At 45.0% G+C, this 19,042-nt stretch overlaps 1 protein-coding gene across 2 annotated transcripts; it reads right to left on the bottom strand.

The window, feature by feature from the left end:
- Positions 1-949: 949 nt before the first annotated feature.
- Positions 950-18,374, bottom strand: LOC137848247 (uncharacterized). Of its 2 annotated transcripts, none has more exons than XM_068667262.1 (6): positions 17,903-18,374; positions 8,635-9,102; positions 5,452-5,592; positions 4,986-5,054; positions 4,339-4,429; positions 950-3,986 (listed from the first exon to the last, which is right to left on the bottom strand). In XM_068667262.1, exons 1-6 carry the CDS (start codon positions 17,955-17,957, stop codon positions 3,779-3,781), a joined length of 1,032 nt encoding a protein of 343 aa, XP_068523363.1. In that variant the 5' UTR covers positions 17,958-18,374; the 3' UTR covers positions 950-3,778. The 2 variants fall into 2 exon arrangements, with proteins under 2 accessions (XP_068523363.1, XP_068523362.1); XM_068667261.1 differs by having other exon boundaries at positions 8,635-9,105; positions 17,903-18,358.
- Positions 18,375-19,042: the final 668 nt, after the last annotated feature.

Raw genomic sequence — 19,042 nt, forward strand, 5'->3', positions numbered from 1 at the left:
AGATGGTAGGGTGGACCGTGAGATCTTCCCTCCACAGTACCACCAGAGATCTGCCCTGGGGATCTCAAGTGTTGAGCAGTTTCCCATCAAGTCCCTGGTAGCAGTCAAGGTCCTCATGCTCAAGGCAAACTCTCCCAGATGCCGGGTAGCACTCACACCCTGCCATGAAAGGCAAGGTGTATGGCTACCTACAACTGGGACCATCCCATTTCCCCATTGATTGTGTAATCCAGGTTCACAACCTATCCGATGCTTCACAGACAATACATGGCCTTCAGTTGCTGTCCTGTCAACTTTCAAATTTCTTTGGACATTTTTACTGCTTGAATTGGTAATATTTCTTCACTTATCTGACTTGACTTGACACCGTCATTTTTGCCTAATTGCTGTAAGAAGTCTGGTTGTCTGCATTTTACAAGGTGGCCTGCTAAGCTTTCTTATCACTGCAAGCATATTTTAATACCACATTCCTTACCTTTAAACAATGTAACTCTGTGAAAAAACAACATTTTTATCCCCACAGAGGCTAAAAACATGTCCCTTCTTCCCTATCCCTTAGTGTAGCTTTAGCTACCTAAGCACATGTAAATTACAAGGCAAATAAGTGTGTGAGAAACAGGGTTCTACTTCCACTCTGTCTTCCTCGTTGCTGCAGGAGTGAAGAGGTGGTCATGAGCATCACATCAGCCCTGGAGAAGACATGCAATACCAGAGATACAGCATAAGTGAGCTGAGAAATCTGGGCTGCGGTTTAGTAGTATGATTTTCTCCAGGGATGCGGTGCTTGTGCTTTGGTGCAGCGTATATCAATGTTAGCACCACTGTGGCAGTGTTGTCTTGCTTGTCACGTTGTTATCTTCCTGTAGAGTGATTTACAGAAGCCTCCTCAAAGTGCATCCTTTTAAATATATTTACACATATTAAATAAAAAAAAATAATCCAGTGCAACTCCACTTTACATTAAGTTTTATTTTGATTACGCACTGTTTGAAAGCATTGCATTCAGGTGATGGCAAAGAGCGAGCAGCACACAGGTCGTGCAATTGCTGTGAGTGTTCCTCAGCAAGTCATTTGTAGCAGGGTGTGGGAGGTGTCTCCCACTGTCACCTGGTCCGTCCCCATCCCCAAAGGAGAATCAGCTTTTTTCAGAGTCTTTTCTGATGGAAATTTGGCTAACATGCTTTTCAAGACCTCTCCCGATGAGGAGTTATACTTTCAGCTCCTCTGCCTATACCTTGGAAAACTTATTCTCTAGCATCCAATCAAAGTAAACAGGTGAGAAGTAACAAAAACAGCAAAGGAGAGGGGTGGAAAATAGTTAAACGCCTGTGCTGTTTCACAGTCATATTTTTTCATTATCGTGGGAGCTACCATTTAATCACTGCTGTGTAAACAATTGTATTACTGCCTTCGTGTTTATGGGAAAGATTTGCATATTTAGTATGAATTATAGAGAGTCGTTAACAAGTCATCTGTTCTGCACATTCAGCAGTAATGAATGTAAGCACTTGCTGTTCTGGAAAGCACAGCACTAGCTGAACTCTGAGTAAGTATTTGCATTTTAATGGCACTGCTAAGCATGCAGTTCCCAAAGTGCATCAACGTTTTGGAGGATAACAAGTGCTGTGTACAGTAAGGTAATGTGCTCCCTGGAGAAAATTTCGAAGATGGGTGTCTTAACTACAAAAAGGTAGGTAAAGGTAAGAGGAATGTAAATTGGCGAGGTACTGTGCACACATTTTGAGCAATTTGTGTGCAGAGCATATTCCCACAAACTGTTTTGTGTAAAACGATGCTTACACATTTGGAAACTTGTCCCAACATTATACATAGAGTCTCTGGATTTGTTTTAAAGTGTAAGCACTAAAAACTCAGAATGTAATTCTGAATGTCATTTGTGTATGCTGGTCACCGGCGAAGAAAGAGTTCTTCTGCCCATGTCTATTACTAAAGTATTTTCCCAAGGAGCGTCTGGGAAAACCCCTAGTAAATAATTATGGAGTGATGTGCATGAGAAAGATGTTTATTTCCAACTCCGTGATTTTATTCCCTGAACTAATAAGGTTTGTGTTTTCTTTCTTGAGACCAGCTAAGTAGTTAGTGGTCATAACAATATCTTGTGGCAGTTCACTTTTTTTTTTTTTTTCCAGGCTATGGGTCCATGTTAAAAAAAAATGAAAAAAAAAAAATAAAATTGAGATGTGAAATTCCCTAGAGAACTTGATTCTGCTGTAAAAGAAGTAAATAAAATCAAACTGTAGAGAAGTTCAAAGATGATGGAACCAGGCTTCTCTTATGGTGCTCAGTACCAGGAAATGAGACACACTAGAGCACAGGAGGTTCCCCATGACCACCAGGAAGCGCTGCTACTCCGTGCAGGTGGCAGAGCACGGACACAGGTGGCATAGAGAGGCTGTGGTGCCTCCCTCCTTGGAGCTCTTCAAAAGCCACCTGGATTGGTCCTGGGCAACACGCTTGGGGTGTCTCTGGTAGAGCAGGGGGTTAGACTAGGTGGTCCTGCCCATTCTCACCCATTCTGTGAGTCTGTGAAGTCAAAGCTCCACTGAAATTGCATAATATCATTTAGATAAAGTGAAAAGTGTTGTTTGAATAAGAAGGAAGTTTTACTTGCACTGCTGAAATACACTGATGCAGTTCATACTTGTAATTTCCTGGTGTTCGTATTTCTTTCTCCAGATAATTCCTGATTTATAGCTGTGATTACAGCTTACAGCATCACGTGATCCACAAGAAGGAAGGCATAAATTCATGAATATTAGGAAGGTACTAGGGCATTGCAAGTTTCACTGGGAAAAGATTAGGATTGACTGTGACAGCTCACAGATAATTATGCTCATAGAAGAAGTATAAAAGCTGAAAATTGTGCCTTCTTTCTAGGAAAACAACAACAAAAAGCACCACTATATATTACTGCTCTAGTAGGGGGCAGTATGTCCATTCAATGTGGCTAGAGGAAATCAGAGTGAAATTGATTTAAAATGGCTAGATAATATCCCCATTGAGCATGACTGTTAACTCGTCATTCTACATAAAGTGCGTGTTATAATAAGATTTAATAAATCTTAAATACAGAAATATTTTAGGAAGCACTCTCTCATCAGGTCTCTTGCAGAGGGGAATGATGGAGTGCAACTTTTTAATTTAGAAAAAACAACTAGCTGTTACTTAAGTGATAATTTAGTAGAGGGAAGATTTTGGCAGATAATCTGGTGGAGCCTCTTTCATCTTTGAGTCCCGAAGGCAGTGCTTATTAGTGATGTTCACACATTGACAAAGTAACTGACAGCCTTCTGTGTCTGTTGGCAGCTAGTTTTAACTTAAACAGGGTGTAAGGATCACCAGGACTTGTGTTTTCTCCTCATACCTTGTCTCCAAGTATTTACTTTCTCATCTTCTCTGTAACTAGAAATTCAGGGCAATGGACAGTTGCATCTGGCAAGATATTGGCTTTACTTTGCTAAACCTGGGCTTTGTTATCTGTTAAATCCGTTCTGGAAAAGCTAAGCAGTGAGTGCCTACACAAACAAAACAATCTGCTCTGCTTGCTTCAACCCTGTGCTGCATAAGGTGATTGTTCTTGAGTGTCTAAAAAAAAAAAACCTGTAGAAAATAAAAATCACCACAAAACAACAGCGCTTACAACTCCCTACCAAAACGGTAAGGCCTGGGAGCAGGTTCACTACGGAGGCACCCTTCTTCCAGGTGAGAAGGTTGGCAGGTGACAAGGGATGAAACAACAGCCCTGTTGTTTTCAGAGCTAGTCCACTTGGTAATTGGCATTGTCAAAAAGCGGAGTGACCGTCCCGTCTTTCCACTCGATGAGGATCTCTCCATGCCTCAAGGAAGGGGAGCGAGATGGTGGCAGGTATGACTGGGGGCCTCTTCGTAAGGGAGATGGCTCCCGTAAGTCAGCTCTGCTGCTGCTGGCTGCGGGGTTCTTCAGAGCAGAGAGGATTTTCTTCTTCCTGGGAGAAGGGAGATGAGAGTATGTGATTGCACCTGCCTGTTACGTGGTTGCTTCTCCACATGAACTGGATCAGCACCCATCATGCCCAAATTCCCTAAATCTTCAGGGGTTAAGTCAGACATGTAGGGAAGAAGGAGCCAACATCAGCAGCATGGGATAGCGAGTGGGAAGGAGAAGCAGGATGGCACAGAAGAAAAATCATCAAAGGTGGCATCATTGGGTGAGCACAGCCTTCTGCTCAAAGCCCAGTGCCTCAGGTGTGGGATTGGGAAGGATGCTGAGATCAGGAGTTTTGTTTTCAAACACCAAAGAGGGAGGTAACAGACTGAAAGAAACTTATTCTCACTTACTTGTTGTAATGCACATTGAGTGTCAATATGATTAATCCCAGTATGAATGCCAAGGGGCTGAGGACGAGCATGGCGGTCTTCCAGTTGGTGCCTGAGAGGATATAATAGAAAACAATCATGCCATGCCTATCTCCGTGCTTGTGCAATAGCCACTGTTGCCACAAAACCAACCGACAAACAGAAACATCTAGTGCCCCTGGAGACTAGTAGATAACAGGAAAGCTGCTTTGTTTATTACATCCAGACCATACAACTGCTTTACACTGCACAGCACCCTTCTGTTGAACTTCACCACGGAAAGGTTTTATTTATTGCTTGGAAGATGACAACCATTCATGCCTTCCCACTGTGCAGCTCTCTGATAAGAAGGGCTGGGGGAAGACACTCATGCTAGTGAGTGTCCATATTTCTTGTGATGAACTGGGACAAAGTAGTTGCACATTTTCACTCACTGTTGTACTCTAGGCATGGGGAGATTTGCTTTCAAGGGAATTTTTCTGATGGGTAATTTGGTGACATTGTTCCCTACTAAGCATCCTCGGTGAGATCCAGGGAAATATAACTCTGCAGCCAATGGGAAGGTCAAAGGTACTGATGAACCTCCATCCACCTGGTCTCTTCCTCCTCTGCCTGATCTCTGGACCTACCTGCAAGCCTGGCCCCAGCAGTTTTCCCTCGATTTCCATGGTGCTTTTTGGAGTGATTGTGGGACAAATCTGGGGGAAGAAGCAGAGAGATTTGAATTAGGGGAATTCTGGTTTCCTCCTGGGGCTGAATTGTGATACTTTGTACGGATCCAGAAGGGAAAAACACTTATTTCCCAGTGTTCCCCAGCCACAGGTTTTTTTTTTTTTGTTTGTTTTTTTTTTTTTTTTGGCTCCTGACATGTCATGGTTGTGCCTTCAGGCTAAGATTATGGCAATAACACTGAACCACTTGCCAAGGTAAACATTTCAACATATCATATGAGACCAAAGCCTCAAAATACTCTGTAATATACATGGGAGTTCTTCAGAAGTACGTGCTTACCATTACTGAAAAAAATCTTGAGTAAACCCTAGATGCTGCCCACACTCCTGCTGTTCTCACATATGCATCCAGAAAAGTGCTCACCCTCATTTGCTGGGAGATATGCCTGTTTGGTCTTCACTGGAGACACTGTGCTGTTAAAGTTGTTAACCAGAAGTGGGTCACTCAAGTCCACGGAAGATCCCTTGTCCACGGCATCAGTGTTTGATGAATCAATGGTTTTAGCTTTGAAGGAAATAAAGCAAAGTTGTGGGTGGTTATCATTTATGTTTTGTACAGAAACTTGAATACAGTCACCATCCAGCAAGGGAAGGGAACCCAGTCCTACCCTATGAGTCCTCGCCCTGCAAGGCAAATGGGATGCAGTGCAATAGTGATCACCTCCTTCAGTTCTCATGGATTTCAGAGTAAATTAATTTCTCAAGATTGAATCCAGAGCCAGAACAGAGTTTATATTCTGGTGGGGAATAATATCATTAATCTAGAAAGTATGTATGCAACACCAAAAGTTAAAGGATGAGGTAAGAAGAAGCAAGAAGAACTATAGAGTATCATGGGTATTACCAACACAGCAGATGAAGAAATGGGATTGAGAGGGAGACAAGTAGTCTGTATGAGTGAGGTAGGTATGATTTCAGCTATAAAATGTTGAGTGCTTGAGAAATCTAGACACCAAACAGTTGTTTAGGCTGGCTGAGAAGGTCACAGCTGGCAGACCATCGTGTATCTTCCAGAGAGGTTAGAGAGCCCTGCTTTGCTCTAGATATGGTTGGGGGGGGAGAATACCTGTCTCAGGTGGGTTTGCACTGACACTGCTGCTTGCAGACACTGCTGCTGCAATGCCCGGATCTAGAATATGAAGAACTGCAGAGGATCTGACCATGCAGAATGAGCTCTGCCCAAGTCAGGCACCTCTGTAAGGCAGCAAGCTGCCAGGGGCATTTGCCTTGCTAGGCTTATTGCAGAAGCAGGGTGTGGGATAGCAACTACTGCTAGAGGGGAGGTTGTGGGGCATCTTATGGCTGCAATAATCACCTGTCTTCTGCACTGACGTATGCAGCAAGATGAAGAAAGACAGGTATGCAGGGCTCTCCTCCTGCTTACCCCAACCTCTTCCCTTCCTGCAGCACGAGCATCCAGCGCTCACCCCACCATACATGGGGCAGCAAAATGCAGCTCTGCCTGGTTCTGCCGGTGAGCTCGAGCTGGCTTAGACCAGAATTGATGCTCTGGTTAGGACACAGCTTTCTTCTCTGAATGGAGGGTGAGCTCTACCTGCAAAAATCTGGATGAAAAAGGGAGATTGTACATGGGTGTAAAAATCCTGAACAAATTACATGGCAAAGTAAAAGTTGTCTGTTGATGGTAAACTGAAATTGTGGATAAGAAAGGCCTAAATAAACACTTAGGACTTTGAAATTGTTATTGACTTGTCAGAGGTTCACTCTGGTAGACTCTGAACCATGGGGTTGGTAGGAAAACTGTCAGTTTGCACAAGACAAGCTAACTGGCACAACCTGATTCAAAGCCTGCTCTCTGTTTACCCTTGCAGCCTTATTTGGGGAGCCTGGCTCCAAGGCAGCCGTGGACTGCCAGGAACATTGCCTTGGGGAATGCAAATGCTCTTTTCACATGCCTTTTTCCCATATCTTAAATGTTCTACGCATTTCCTAGCCTATATTTAACTAGCCTATTATGGTATTTAATTTTTATTTGCTGTATTTACCTTCATGCTAAACAAACATTAACACTTGTGACTACTGGTCTGTGATAATTACATGTTAACCTACTAGTTGGCTAATTAAAAACCTCAGTAAAAAGGCCATTTTGTCTACATGACAGCCAAAAAGCTACTACAGCTCTTCCTATTTCCAATTAGATGTAACCTCTCAGAGTCAGAAGTTTATACTCATAATCCATTTGGTTATGCCTACCAAATTCAGCACACTTTTTCTTTACTCATTTCTGCAAAGCTGAAAATCTCACTTAGGCTATCTAACCTTCATACAAGAGAAATAATTTCCCTTGAGGAAGGCTGGGAGCCTTGTCATCCACAGAGTGGACAAACACGGAAAATTCATTAAAAACACCATTTCTTTTCTGGTCTCTGGAGTGGAAGGAGGGAGGGGAGGACGAGAGGAGGAACTGAGTGTTATTTTTCAGGTCTCAGGTCTGCACACTACTGCACAAGAGAAGATCTGAAAACATGTTCCTTTGCATAATGGAGTAAACATAATAGGAAATCTAACTGGATCACAAATTATCACTGGTCTGCAGTGGGCTCCACTGGCAATCTGACAAATCATGACAGTCCCACCTGGATGCAATGACCATGTCTGATGTCTGATGTCTGCCAGCCTGGATCTTCGCCTAAAACAAGGGCAAGACCAGTATTTTTGCCCTTTTTCTGACCAGCCTACGTAGAGGGTAGTGAACACTCAAGAAGGCAGAGATTAGATTCATTTTAGCCGACACCAAGAAAACAAAACTGATAAAAATGAGATTTTCTAATGATATTTTAGTGTTATGTTTTGGGCTTTCTTAATGCAAAGGAAGGGCAGTGTTTTAACTGCTTCCCACCATTTGCTGCATTCACTAGTCTCTTTCAGGTTACATGAGGCATCAGGAGCAAGGTTCAAGTTTGAGGATCACGAGAACATGGGATGAAGGTTAGAGATGTGGTTTCATTAGCAATAGGAGCACTGTCGGGGTCTGGCAGGAGACAACTGCAATGTGTTGCTGAGAAACCGAAGCAACAATTTCTCATTTCAAATACAGCAGCTCCTCAATAATTCATGCAAGTTTAAAAGAGGTTTTCAGCTGCCTCCAGTTTTCTTATTACTAAAAATGACATCCCCAACTACAAAGTACCAAAAGCCCTGTCAAAACCTTAGACACCTGACGTTCATGGGACTTTGACAGCTGTTTTGGACCCAGGAGGCTCAAAAACTTCACGCTATTCTTAGCTCTGGGCACCAATTCAGGTGAACTTTCCAAAATACTTGACTTTTGGCTGTCATCAGAAATGCAGCTAAGGTTTACAAGGCTGATCCTTTAGGGTGTTGCATGCTTTCTGGAGAACACTCAACAGCAACTACTGGAAAATGGTGGTGGAGTACAGCTGGGCCGACTGCGGGATGTTTGGTATATCTCCAGGTGGGACTGATGTTACCATGAGTTAGAATGATGGATACAAGCCTGGTGTTAGATGTCTTGGATGATGCCTAAGGTTAGCTGCTATCTGCTGCTAAATCTACCTCATCTTACTTTCATATATCCACACCCGGGTGTCTACAGCTTCTCGCATTGCTTCACCAGGCCTCAGAGCTGCTGTCTGGGCAGCAGCACAGATGGTTTCATCCACTAAAGTCTTCCACCTGCTGAATTTGTCCTTCTCCCTCGAGACGAAGACCTTGTGTCCTCCTTCCTTGGTGCTGAGGTGGAAGCCCAAGCTTTGCAGAGTCAAGTGCCCCTTCTTGCTGCAGGCCCAGGCCTGGTGTTCCCAGTCCCCGCAGGGTTTCAGCGTGGCCAGGGCGTGATCCCGTGCCCTGTGGGCTGACAAGCACTGCTTTGTTTGGAGGCTGGTGATGGTCCTGGTGGCGGGGTCCCAGCTCCATTGCTGCTGCAGGGAGCGAGGCTTGCAGTCGGTCAGGCCGATGCCATTGGTCTCGTGGTGGGAGACGTGGATGCACTTTTCCAGCCGGGTGTTCCTTATGAGGAAGCCTTGTCCCTCAGCTACTGTGGTACAATCAGAGCATGGTTTAGTACGGTACATCGCCAAGGCAAACACCTTTCCTGAGCATCAGACATTAAAAATGTCCTGGAAAAGGGAGATGTAACCCACCGGTCCTTTCCCAGAGGGGCTTGACTAGATAAACCATCCCACCAGCCTCCTAATTTCCCAGAATGACATTTCTTTTAAATTCTGAGTGTACAAATAAGGGGAGCAATACTAGAGGGAAAAAAAAAAAAACACATGAAAATACTATGTAGTTAATCCCTATAAAAAATGGGGAAAAACTCAATGTCCTTGGGAAACTGTACTTTTATGACGTTATCTCTCTATATACATTTAATTCACTATTTCAACTGGTTGTAGCTTCAAATAGATACCCATCTTTCCCTCTCTACAAAATAATCAGATGTTTTTTTCCCCTATCTGTTTCAAAATTTCTTTATGAAAAAAAAAGCAATTGAAACCCCTGAAACCCCCAAATTCTGTTCATCTGAGGCTAGTTAGGCCATCTTGGACTATTGTTTTCATTAAGTGGCTTCTTGTGATATTACAGCAACATCAGCATAAAACCATACCCCATCAAAAGACTGGAAGTACTTGGCTGACAAGACTTGCAAAAGTATTAAAGTAAACTTGGATATAGCACACCTGACACTGGTCTGTGCTCCCCAGACACCAATTTACTCTTTGTATGGATCCCTTTGTAAGAGACATAGCAGCCATCCTAAAACAGACGTGCAATTTGAAGCAATTTCAGTAGTTGCTTCTTGCTTTTAATAGCAACAGGTCCCAACATCTCTGATGATTTGAGATGGATATCATCCTGTTAACTGGACAATCACACCCATTTTCATTACAAAATCAACTGGTGTGGCCTGCGAACATCCTGAGCAAAATGTTAAATGCAAAACCATATGTCACTGACACAGCCATACCTCCCTCCTGTTGTGTATTTTATGCCTAAGTTGCAAGTAGAGGGATAGAAAGAAATGGTTCAGCTTTTTACAAGTTCTGAGAGATCTTTCAGTTTTAATTACAGTTAACAAATGGCAACTTTCAGCTCCTGCAGTGACATTTTTTCATCTTTTCCCCAGGAATCACAGTTTTAAAACCCCCATCAGCATATAATATTGGATATAAAGAGGAGACTGATAAACAATATCAGACAAGAACAATGAGGTTTATCTAAACATCTGTTTCTGCAGCATTTCCCCTCTCAAAGCAAGGAAAAATACTTTGCTCTGACAGCATGTATTTTGCTCACTACTTGAAAAACATAATGACAGTGTAAACAGGAGCCAATACACAATAACAAGCATAGGAACAATAGCTTAAAAGAGCTCCTGTGTTTTCTTTCAGGAAATTCTAGGGGTCTGCTAGATTAATAGTGCTGCTGGGTTGCTAAATCAGAAAAAGCCTTGGGTTTTCTGGTCAGGTTCAAATGCACAGGGAGAGGCAACCAGAAATCATGGTACGGCTCCTGCACCTGCTCCAAGAAGAGGATGGATGTGTCCATGCTGACATACTGTGCTTCACAGACCTGTGATAGCCACTGATCCAGGAAATTCCTGCCAAATTCATGTGCCTAAATGGAAATGAAATTTTTGGGAGGTCAGCGAGTAGCTCAAAACTCCAGTCCTCTTTACCCTGCTTCACAGCCCTGCCTTGGCTGCCCTTTTTACATTTACATCGGTTATTGGCCTGCTGGCATCCACCAAGTTCCTTTCTCATACTTGAAAGTGTCTGTTAGTAATTTTTTATGCTCTCTCTAGGTTGCTCTTCTAAGTCTTTTTCTCATGTGTTTTAGTTCAGGTTTTATTATTAAACGTGCTGGCACGGGTGTGATTTATTTTCTTTTCCTTGCTTGGTAATGGCTGTCCATTTGAAGCTTTCATTTTTTGATTTTAATTTTGAAGAGCATTACTCTTTAACCTATCCACCATATTTGTGTTTTGTTCCCTGTCTGCAGCCTCTGGTAGTGTATAAACCCTCTAAAAGGATCACTATGCTATCCACACATTACCAGTAAGCACTTCATACCTGTTTGTTCTCTACCAGCTTCTTTCCCTTTCTACCTGCTTGCTTTGTGTTATGCATGTCTCAGTTTTCAGAGACTGACCCCACTGAAAATCCAGAGCAGTCTGTCTGCCAGGGAAATACATGTGAGCTAGGGAATTTCAGCCCTGCAACCCATGTGCTTTCCTTTAAGATTTGTATAGCTCCCCAGTAGCATATGATACCAAGTTATTAATAGATTTCTATCTTTACATCGTATCTCATGTCTAAAAGTATAATCACGACTATATAGCTCGGGAGCAGAGGTCTAGCTAAACTCTTCTTGGTTTAGGAAAGACCACAATCCTTCTCTGAACCTTGATCCAAGCAACTTCCCTACTGGTGGTGTTGCTTTTCATGACACTGATCTCTGTAAAGTTGGCTATCAACAGCAGGATTTTCCCTATGATCCTGTCGGACTTGACGATCTTGAAGGTCTTTCCCAACTTAAATGATTTTGTGATTCTATGATTCATGTGATCCCTGCCAAGATGTGAGCCTGTGTCCATTGCATGGGTTCACCATCTGCTACCTGTACCTTATTGCTTTCCTGAAGTTGACACATTGCTATCTAAATGAGTCACTCATGGTTAGATACAGGTAACTGGCAGCGATCCTTGTGCCTGCCCTACAGGCCATAGACAGTATAGCCACAAAGAAGGCAGAAGCTTTTGCAACTTGGGATACACATCAGGCACCGAGAATCCTCAGTCAGGAAGCAAAACGACTTTTTTTTTTTTTTTTTTTTTTTTTTTTTCCCCAACATTGCCAAGTCCCAGCAGGCCTTCAAATAAGGCCATCAGCCCTAACATTTTGGAAATGTTAACCTGGAGCAAGCAGAGCATGGCATCCAGCCTACACCCTGGGGATGTGAGCTCAGTGTCTCTGGAAAATGCCAGATTTACTCGTGGAGCTGGAATAGATGCCTGCTTCAAGCTACTCGTGCTTGAACATTTTGGCCTCCTTGTATTTTTAGGAACAAAATAAACAATTTCTAGCAAAGGCACATGAAGCCAGCTTGTTTTTCCTATGATACTGTCACTCTGTCTGGTCACAAGAAAGAAAAAAAAAAGCAAATGCCTCTCTGTGGCATGACCACCCTTGGGACATGCTGTTCCTTGTAGGACTAGTAGCAAAACCCCTGCAATGTTCCTATCCTAATTAAGGTAATGTCACCAGGAGAACCTTAGTTAGCGGTAGCCCCAGTCTGGCTGCAAAAGTGTCTGGTGTCTGTTCTTTCTAAGCAGTGCCTGCAGAGGCTTGATCAAAGCCATTTTTCATATTATTTGGGGTTGGGTGGCTCACTTTAAAGGCTCTGCAGAGGCAAGGCTAAGTCAGAGCTGAGCAAGCACAGGCTCCCAAAACACTCTGAGTGACTGGGGAACATCAGCATTAGCTTTGGCCTCTTCTGCCCTCCCCAGTCTTGTTCCTCAGCCTTACAAAATGCGTCAGTTAGCTTGATTTCTCTTGCCAAGAGGCTGTTTTCAGTAGAGAGGAGATGACTACTGAGTCACACTCAGGAATTCACCTCCTCCTGCCTCTACCTGTCCTGGAAGGCAGGCATCCACCTGGGGCAGCCACAGCATCTCCTGTACAGGCTGCTTCATGGGGATCTCCCACAGCATCAGGGGGGATAAGGGTTTGGAAGACCCCCATCCTCTCAAGTAGCCCAGCCAGCAGTTCTGGTCTCTGTCCTTTTTCTAAGCACATCAGTGAGGGCCTCCAGCTCCTATCAGAAATGGTCCCAGCCCAAAAGAAGAAAAAAATAACCAGAGAATGCAGGGAAAGGCATCTTTAGCTGCTCGGTCACTGTGGTGATGAGGACAAAACCACTCCCTGCCCTGTTATCAGTTATCTGACCCTCTTCCTCCAGGCAAGCACAGCATCTGACCTTGCCACTCTCCTGCCCTCATTGCTGGCACCTGTACCAGTGCCTAACACTGGTAATGCAGAGCTACTGCCCTTTTCTATCCAGACCCCTGATCCCTTACCAGGATTCAAAATCAGGACTAAATGTAAGAAGGGGCTTTCCTACCGACTCAGTGTAGCACATCTGCAAGACCAGGCAGTCTAGAAAGATGTTGAATGAAGGCAGAAGGGACTTAAATGTGACTAACCACAGCAGCAGGCACAATTTGCTGTGATGGCCTGAGGTTATCATATCCTGCCATGAGCAAAACCACAGCCCAGTGTCTCTTCTGAATAAGAAGTTGTTTCTGTGTTGTGCTGGGCCCTGGCAGGTTGTTTCCATCTGCTGCAGAGGGTCTGGGCTTGATGGAAATGAGAAGATGCAGTAGCAGGAGGGAAGCTGCAATGAAGGCAGGAGGGTTCCCCTGCAGATGGAGCTCAGTGCAAGGCATTGCCCTGTGAGATCACCCACAAGAACGTCACGTTTAATTTAACTCAAATAAGCAGCTTGAGGTGCAGCAATTGATGGACAAACATAAATTAGTGAGCAGAAGGCTTGAACGCAGGCCAGAAACAGCTTCTTATGAAGAGATCTCCCTCCATACAAGAGAGCGAGTCCCAGCAACGCAGGAGACCATGCCAGGGTAGTGGGATGAGGAAATTATGAACAACATTTGCTGTCATAAGAGGGGTGTGATGAACCAGATACATTTGGTCAAAGGCAGGAAACCCAGATGCACACAGGGAAGTGCTGCGACTGGCTCTCTCTCTTTAGCGTTTGTGGAGAAGCCAGATCAGGACTGTAAAGAACTTGCTGTGATAGTGAGAAAGTGGGCATGTAGCAAACATTAATTCCTCCCCAGCAGTTTACACACCAAATTAGATCATTCCTCAATGCCAAAACAGGGTTTTACTAAGGCTCTCCTAAATTATGAAACATGGTTTGCCATGGGCCCAGTTCCAGCCTCGTACCACCCTTGCAGCAAAGCAGGGTCCATAACCCACTGTGGAGACAAATGGGAGGAAGGAGGAAAAGTAAGAGCCATGGTGCTGACCACTCCATTAATCTAAGGCATCCTTTCTCTAGAAACGCCTCCTTTTTTGCTGTCATGTTAGGGTGTAGAAAAGACTTGAATTACTTTCCGAAATCTGGAGGTTGTTCGAATCATTACAGCTCCACTGAAAGCCTGCATGTTTATGCAGGTTTATGCCCAGCCCACAGCAGTCAGCAAGGCATGGACGAGGAACTCAACCCAAGAGGATGTTGGGCAGCTAGTAATGATTTTACAGCACGGCTCTACTTATAGCTGTCTGTGGGAACTTCCTAAAACTGGTGTGTAAAAAAAGGTCTGAACAGACTGTTTGCCAAAAGAGTAGGGCAGGGCCAGGTGTTCCCAAAGGAAGGCTTGTTTTGTTTTTAAAGTATTTTGGCTGAGAAAAAAATATCCTATCAGCTATAGCTGTGATTTGGGTCCCCAACAAACTGCAATGTGGTAAAGAGGGAAAAGCAACAGAGCTGCCTTTCTGTTTTTTGTATGACAGCTTGAAAATCCACCTGGCTGATTTTCCAGTTACTTTCTGGATTCATCCTTCACTCCATGGCTTCCACTAACAAAAGGCAAATCAAGGCTGTTGCTCTCAAGGGGTCTCTTAGAAACGTACAGGTGTCAGGATGTTTCAGTGTAGGTTTCTCCTCTAGAGCTGCAGATCAATACCTCCTACATTACTTATTTTAGTAGCAGGTCTTCAGTTTCCACATAGGATTCAGATGTTGCTCATGTTGCCCAACTGCCAAGCCAGGTCGTTGATTTGTGGAACTGTGATTGTTGCTTGCACTGATTTCATTTTTTACTGTTGTTTTTCACCCACAATCCCTCCTGCTTGTCCTATGGTTACAACTCCAAAGTTTTGAGAACTTTTGTCCTTTGATTAATAGGACATTTCTTGGTGGAAATTAGCATCTGGGGAAGTTTTTGAAATCTTTGTCATTATTTAAATTCACCTTTTTATAAGATGGAGAACAGGCAGACCTGGAGCTTGTGAACAGCTACCTGGCAACTCCAGGTTTATGGCGCACTATTTCCATCACTTCAGACAACAGATCAGGTCTCATCAAGCCATGTCATTTTTATAGAAAAGTCAACAAAGTCTACAGGTAATACCAGTAATTAACTGGTGAATGGCTTGTCAGTGCAAGCACCTGAGTGCAAATACTTCTTGGTCTGCACTCAGAATACTTTCCAGTAAAATGGTAATCCAATACTATTTTCCAGCTGTAGCTTCTGGCAACCACATTGCCCATTTAAAAAAAAAAAAAAAATTATTTTTTAGTCTTTTTATTTTTTTTTCCCAATCATTGCTGTTTTTCTTTTAGGAAAATCTCACTTTTGGTTGACAAACAATGCTTCATAGCTCTCCCTATTGATACAAGGGCTACTTTTGACCAAGTATCTCAGCAAAGGCTTCAAGAGAGCAAGCAGTCATAGTAAAAAAATGAAAGTTTTAGCATGGAAAAACCCATGGACAGCTGATGGGAAGCAGAGGAGGTCAGTGAGGCTGCCATGAAGCTGATGCATGTGGGGAAAACCAGTCCCTGAGGGGTATATGGCAGAGATCTACACAATCCAGAGAGGTCTGGAGAGAATGGGTAGGGGTTGACTGGTTAGGGACTAGTCCCAAATGGGACGGGGTGTCAGGGGAAGGCTCATAGTGTGCAGGAGGAGGTGGCTCTGTGCACAGCAGCCATCCATCCTTGCCACCATGCAGGCAGAGGGAAGAGATCTGGTAGCCAACAAATACAATTAAATAAGGTCAGGAAATTCCCCAACAAAATAGTTTGAGGCTGGAAAAATGTATGAAGTAGGAAAAGTTCCAGATACATTTGTTTTTTTTTGCCTCTTCCATGCACGTTGCTTAGGGTTGCTGCAGGGGAGTGGGGTACGAGGGGTCAGGGAGCAGCCAGCAGCACATGTGGCCAGGAGGAGAACAACCCCCAAAGGATATGCATGAGAATTGAGAGGTCTTCTCGTGTGTGGCTGTTGCATTCAGCCTCCTCGGAGGGTCATTTCATCCATCAGTGTTAAATGCAGCATTATTTCAGCAGTTTCTGTCTGCTTGTAAGCGCACGGATCCTGCTTGTGCCTGAGGCTCAGTTCCCACTGCACATCTTATGGTGCTGGGGCAGCACTGAACTTCAACACTTCAGCTCCCCCCTTCCTCACAGGGAATTTACAAAGCAACCACCCTCAGAAACAGCTTGGGCAATTCCAGGATTTCCATTTTTCAGCAGGAAAATGAACCAACCTTCTGATGTCTGTCAAGGGCAAGCACCTCTGTACTGCCCACTGCCTTAAGACTGCAGCCCCGGGCAGGATGGAATGGGGAGAGGCTGCAGGAGGAGATCGGCCCCAAACAAAGAATGTGTTTGCTCTCTGCTCTGCAAGTGTCTGGGCATTGCCAGACACTGCTGAGATAAACTCCTTTCTTGAAAAACACCTTTGGCTTTATTAGCAGTCTAGCGCAAATGTAGTAGCTGATCGTGTGATTGCATCAAATGCATTTCACTGGAAAGGAGGTTTGCTGGGAAACATCCTGTGACCATCCTTAATTTACCAAAAAATCATAGCTGTGGGGCTCCTGTTGTGTAACAACAGTACAGTACCACCGTCTGCTAACACTGGACAAGATCATTTTTAGAGCAAAGAGAAAGAGCAAGATCCCTGAGGCTGTACTGCTGCCCCGACAGCCCACCAGCTCCTAACCCAATCCACTGTGACTTCTAGGAGATTCACCTACATCCTCACTCCTCGCTAGCACAATGAGACACATGCACTCAGTCTGGGGCTTTATCAAAGAGAGACTGAATTAGGTGGATTTACTTTAGCTGGTAAGATTTATGGTTTACAAAAAGAGTTGCCAGTCTGAGGTTTGTCTTTAGAGAATAAACATCCCAGCTGCACAGTCAAAATTGTTGTTGTCCCCTGGTAGAGACAGCCTGAAAAACTCTGAGCACCTAACCTGTGAAACTGCAGGTCTGTTATCCACGCAGCTTCAGGGACTGAATGAGCCCTGGAGCACTTCAGGGATTTGTTTCAGTGAATCCCTTTCAATAACCTGCATCCTCAGGCAGAAGAGCAAAATAAAAGGGGAATTATTTATTATCTCAGGGGTTTTGCAGCCCTCTACCCATGATGGGATGGGAGGGACAGCGGGGCTATTCCTGGGGAACACGGCTCTGCAAGATGCTGCCTGCCAGGATTTCTGCTTTCCTCCTCTACTCATGCACATCAAACACCAGGCTGTTTGGCTTCCAAACCCTACTGAGCCCTGCAGGATGCAGGATTCAAGCGATCTTGGCCAAAGATGATCCACTGTGGTGCTGAGTGCCACAGGGTCCCCAGCATGTCCTGCTCCCCCCTAACCACCACGGGAGCAGGACCAGCACCGCGGGGTCCTGTCCCCCTTCCCACTGTGCGCTCCTGATGTTGGGGCAGTGAACACAGCACCCAGGGATAGCTCGGTGTCACCTCTGCCCTCAAACAGGTTAATTCACCCTCTCTTCCTTGCATTTTGTCCAACCTGCTTTTAAAAGCGGCCAGGATGATGCCACAGTCTCCCTGGACAAGCTGTCCCAGTGCCTGGCCAGCCTGTATCCTGTGCACCCGTGTTCAGTCCTGTTCTAAATTCTGCCCGAAATGCACCCGCAAAGCACTTGTTTTACAGCCAGTGGGTTCACAGCTTTGCAGCCAAAGCAACATTTCAGCAGAAAACTGGGTTAAACTTTGGGAGACAGCTTGCTTCCCTCTTTCTGGCTACCCCGAAGGAGGAGAAACTTACCCTCAAGCCAAGGCAGGAGGCAAATGCAACTCAGACTCAGCCTGAAAAGCTCCATTGTGTCCCAGCTCAGGGAGGGAAGGAACCTCCAGAGCCTTCTCTGTCATTCAAAGCAGAAAAACCTGCCGGGAAGCAAAAACTCCTCTTTTGTCCTAGCGCTGGAGACTTGGCAGAGGGCTTATCAGCAACGGACTGGTGTGCGGACACAGCCCCCTTGGAGGTTATCCCTTAGGAGTGATCCCGCGGTGAGCTGGGCTGGCGGGGATGCTGGACCAACGCGCTCACAGCCTCTGACCTCTGCTCCTCGGCACTCCCCGGCAATGAGCACCGCATGCTAAGGAGGCTGGCGGGCTGCCTCGGCGGGGCTGGGACTGGGGGAGGATGCAGGGCTTGCCTGGCAAGGAAAGGCAAAGTTCGGAGGGGCGTGGGATGCGTCTGCCCAAACCCTGTGCTGGGGCGGTGGCTGCCACTGGGTCGTCGTCTCTTTAGGGATAAGTTTTTTTTCATGCATCAGTATGGGTTCTGCACAGCACAAAACCCCCCTGTTCCTCCCTGACGGGCAGCAGCGAAGGCTGTCTGGTGAAAGAGCAGCAGGGGAGGCCTGATAAATAATTTTACTAACGAGATGCTCACACTCAGCCACATCCTCTCCTGTTTGCCTGTCCCACCTGCCTGCTGAGGTCTTTCCCAGCTGGATCCATTATTAACCCTGGAGATGCCTCTTGCATAAAAACACATAAAAATGATGGCTTCACGTTTCTTTTAGGGGTCCAGTCCAGGATGGCACTGGGATCAAACCTCCCAGCTCTGCCCATGAGACCAGGAGCCATTTGGAGAGCTGCTCCTGCCTGGCCATGGCGCTGCACTCAGGGAAGGCGCCGCAGAAACGGGTTTAATGGATTTTCCCATGACAACGTGCCAAGTTGCACTGAATAACAGAGATTTTTATTTTAAAAAAGCACATATGTTAAACTCTCATCTATATTATTGCTTTGCTTCTGGGGTTGGAAATGTGAATGCTCTCCATGGCGTTTGCTGAACGTGTCCCTCCTGCAGGAGGAGCACATGGAAGATTCTCTTCCAGTGCACTCCAGGCAGATGGAGAGCATTACATCAAATGTCCTGGAGGAGAGGCTGCTCTCT

This window comes from Anas acuta, chromosome Z (assembly GCF_963932015.1).
Source record: "Anas acuta chromosome Z, bAnaAcu1.1, whole genome shotgun sequence".
Taxonomy (NCBI): Eukaryota; Metazoa; Chordata; class Aves; order Anseriformes; family Anatidae; genus Anas; species Anas acuta.

Coding starts and splice junctions, on each gene's coding strand:
- LOC137848247 (XM_068667261.1), bottom strand. CDS start 17,957: ATGGAGCTTTTCAGGCTGAGTCTGAGTTGCATTTGCCTCCTGCCTTGG. Junction 5,593..8,634: donor CCGGGTGTGGATATATGAAA/GTAAGATGAGGT, acceptor TTTCCTTCAAAG/CTAAAACCATTGATTCATCA. Junction 4,430..4,985: donor TGCTGGGGCCAGGCTTGCAG/GTAGGTCCAGAG, acceptor ATATCCTCTCAG/GCACCAACTGGAAGACCGCC.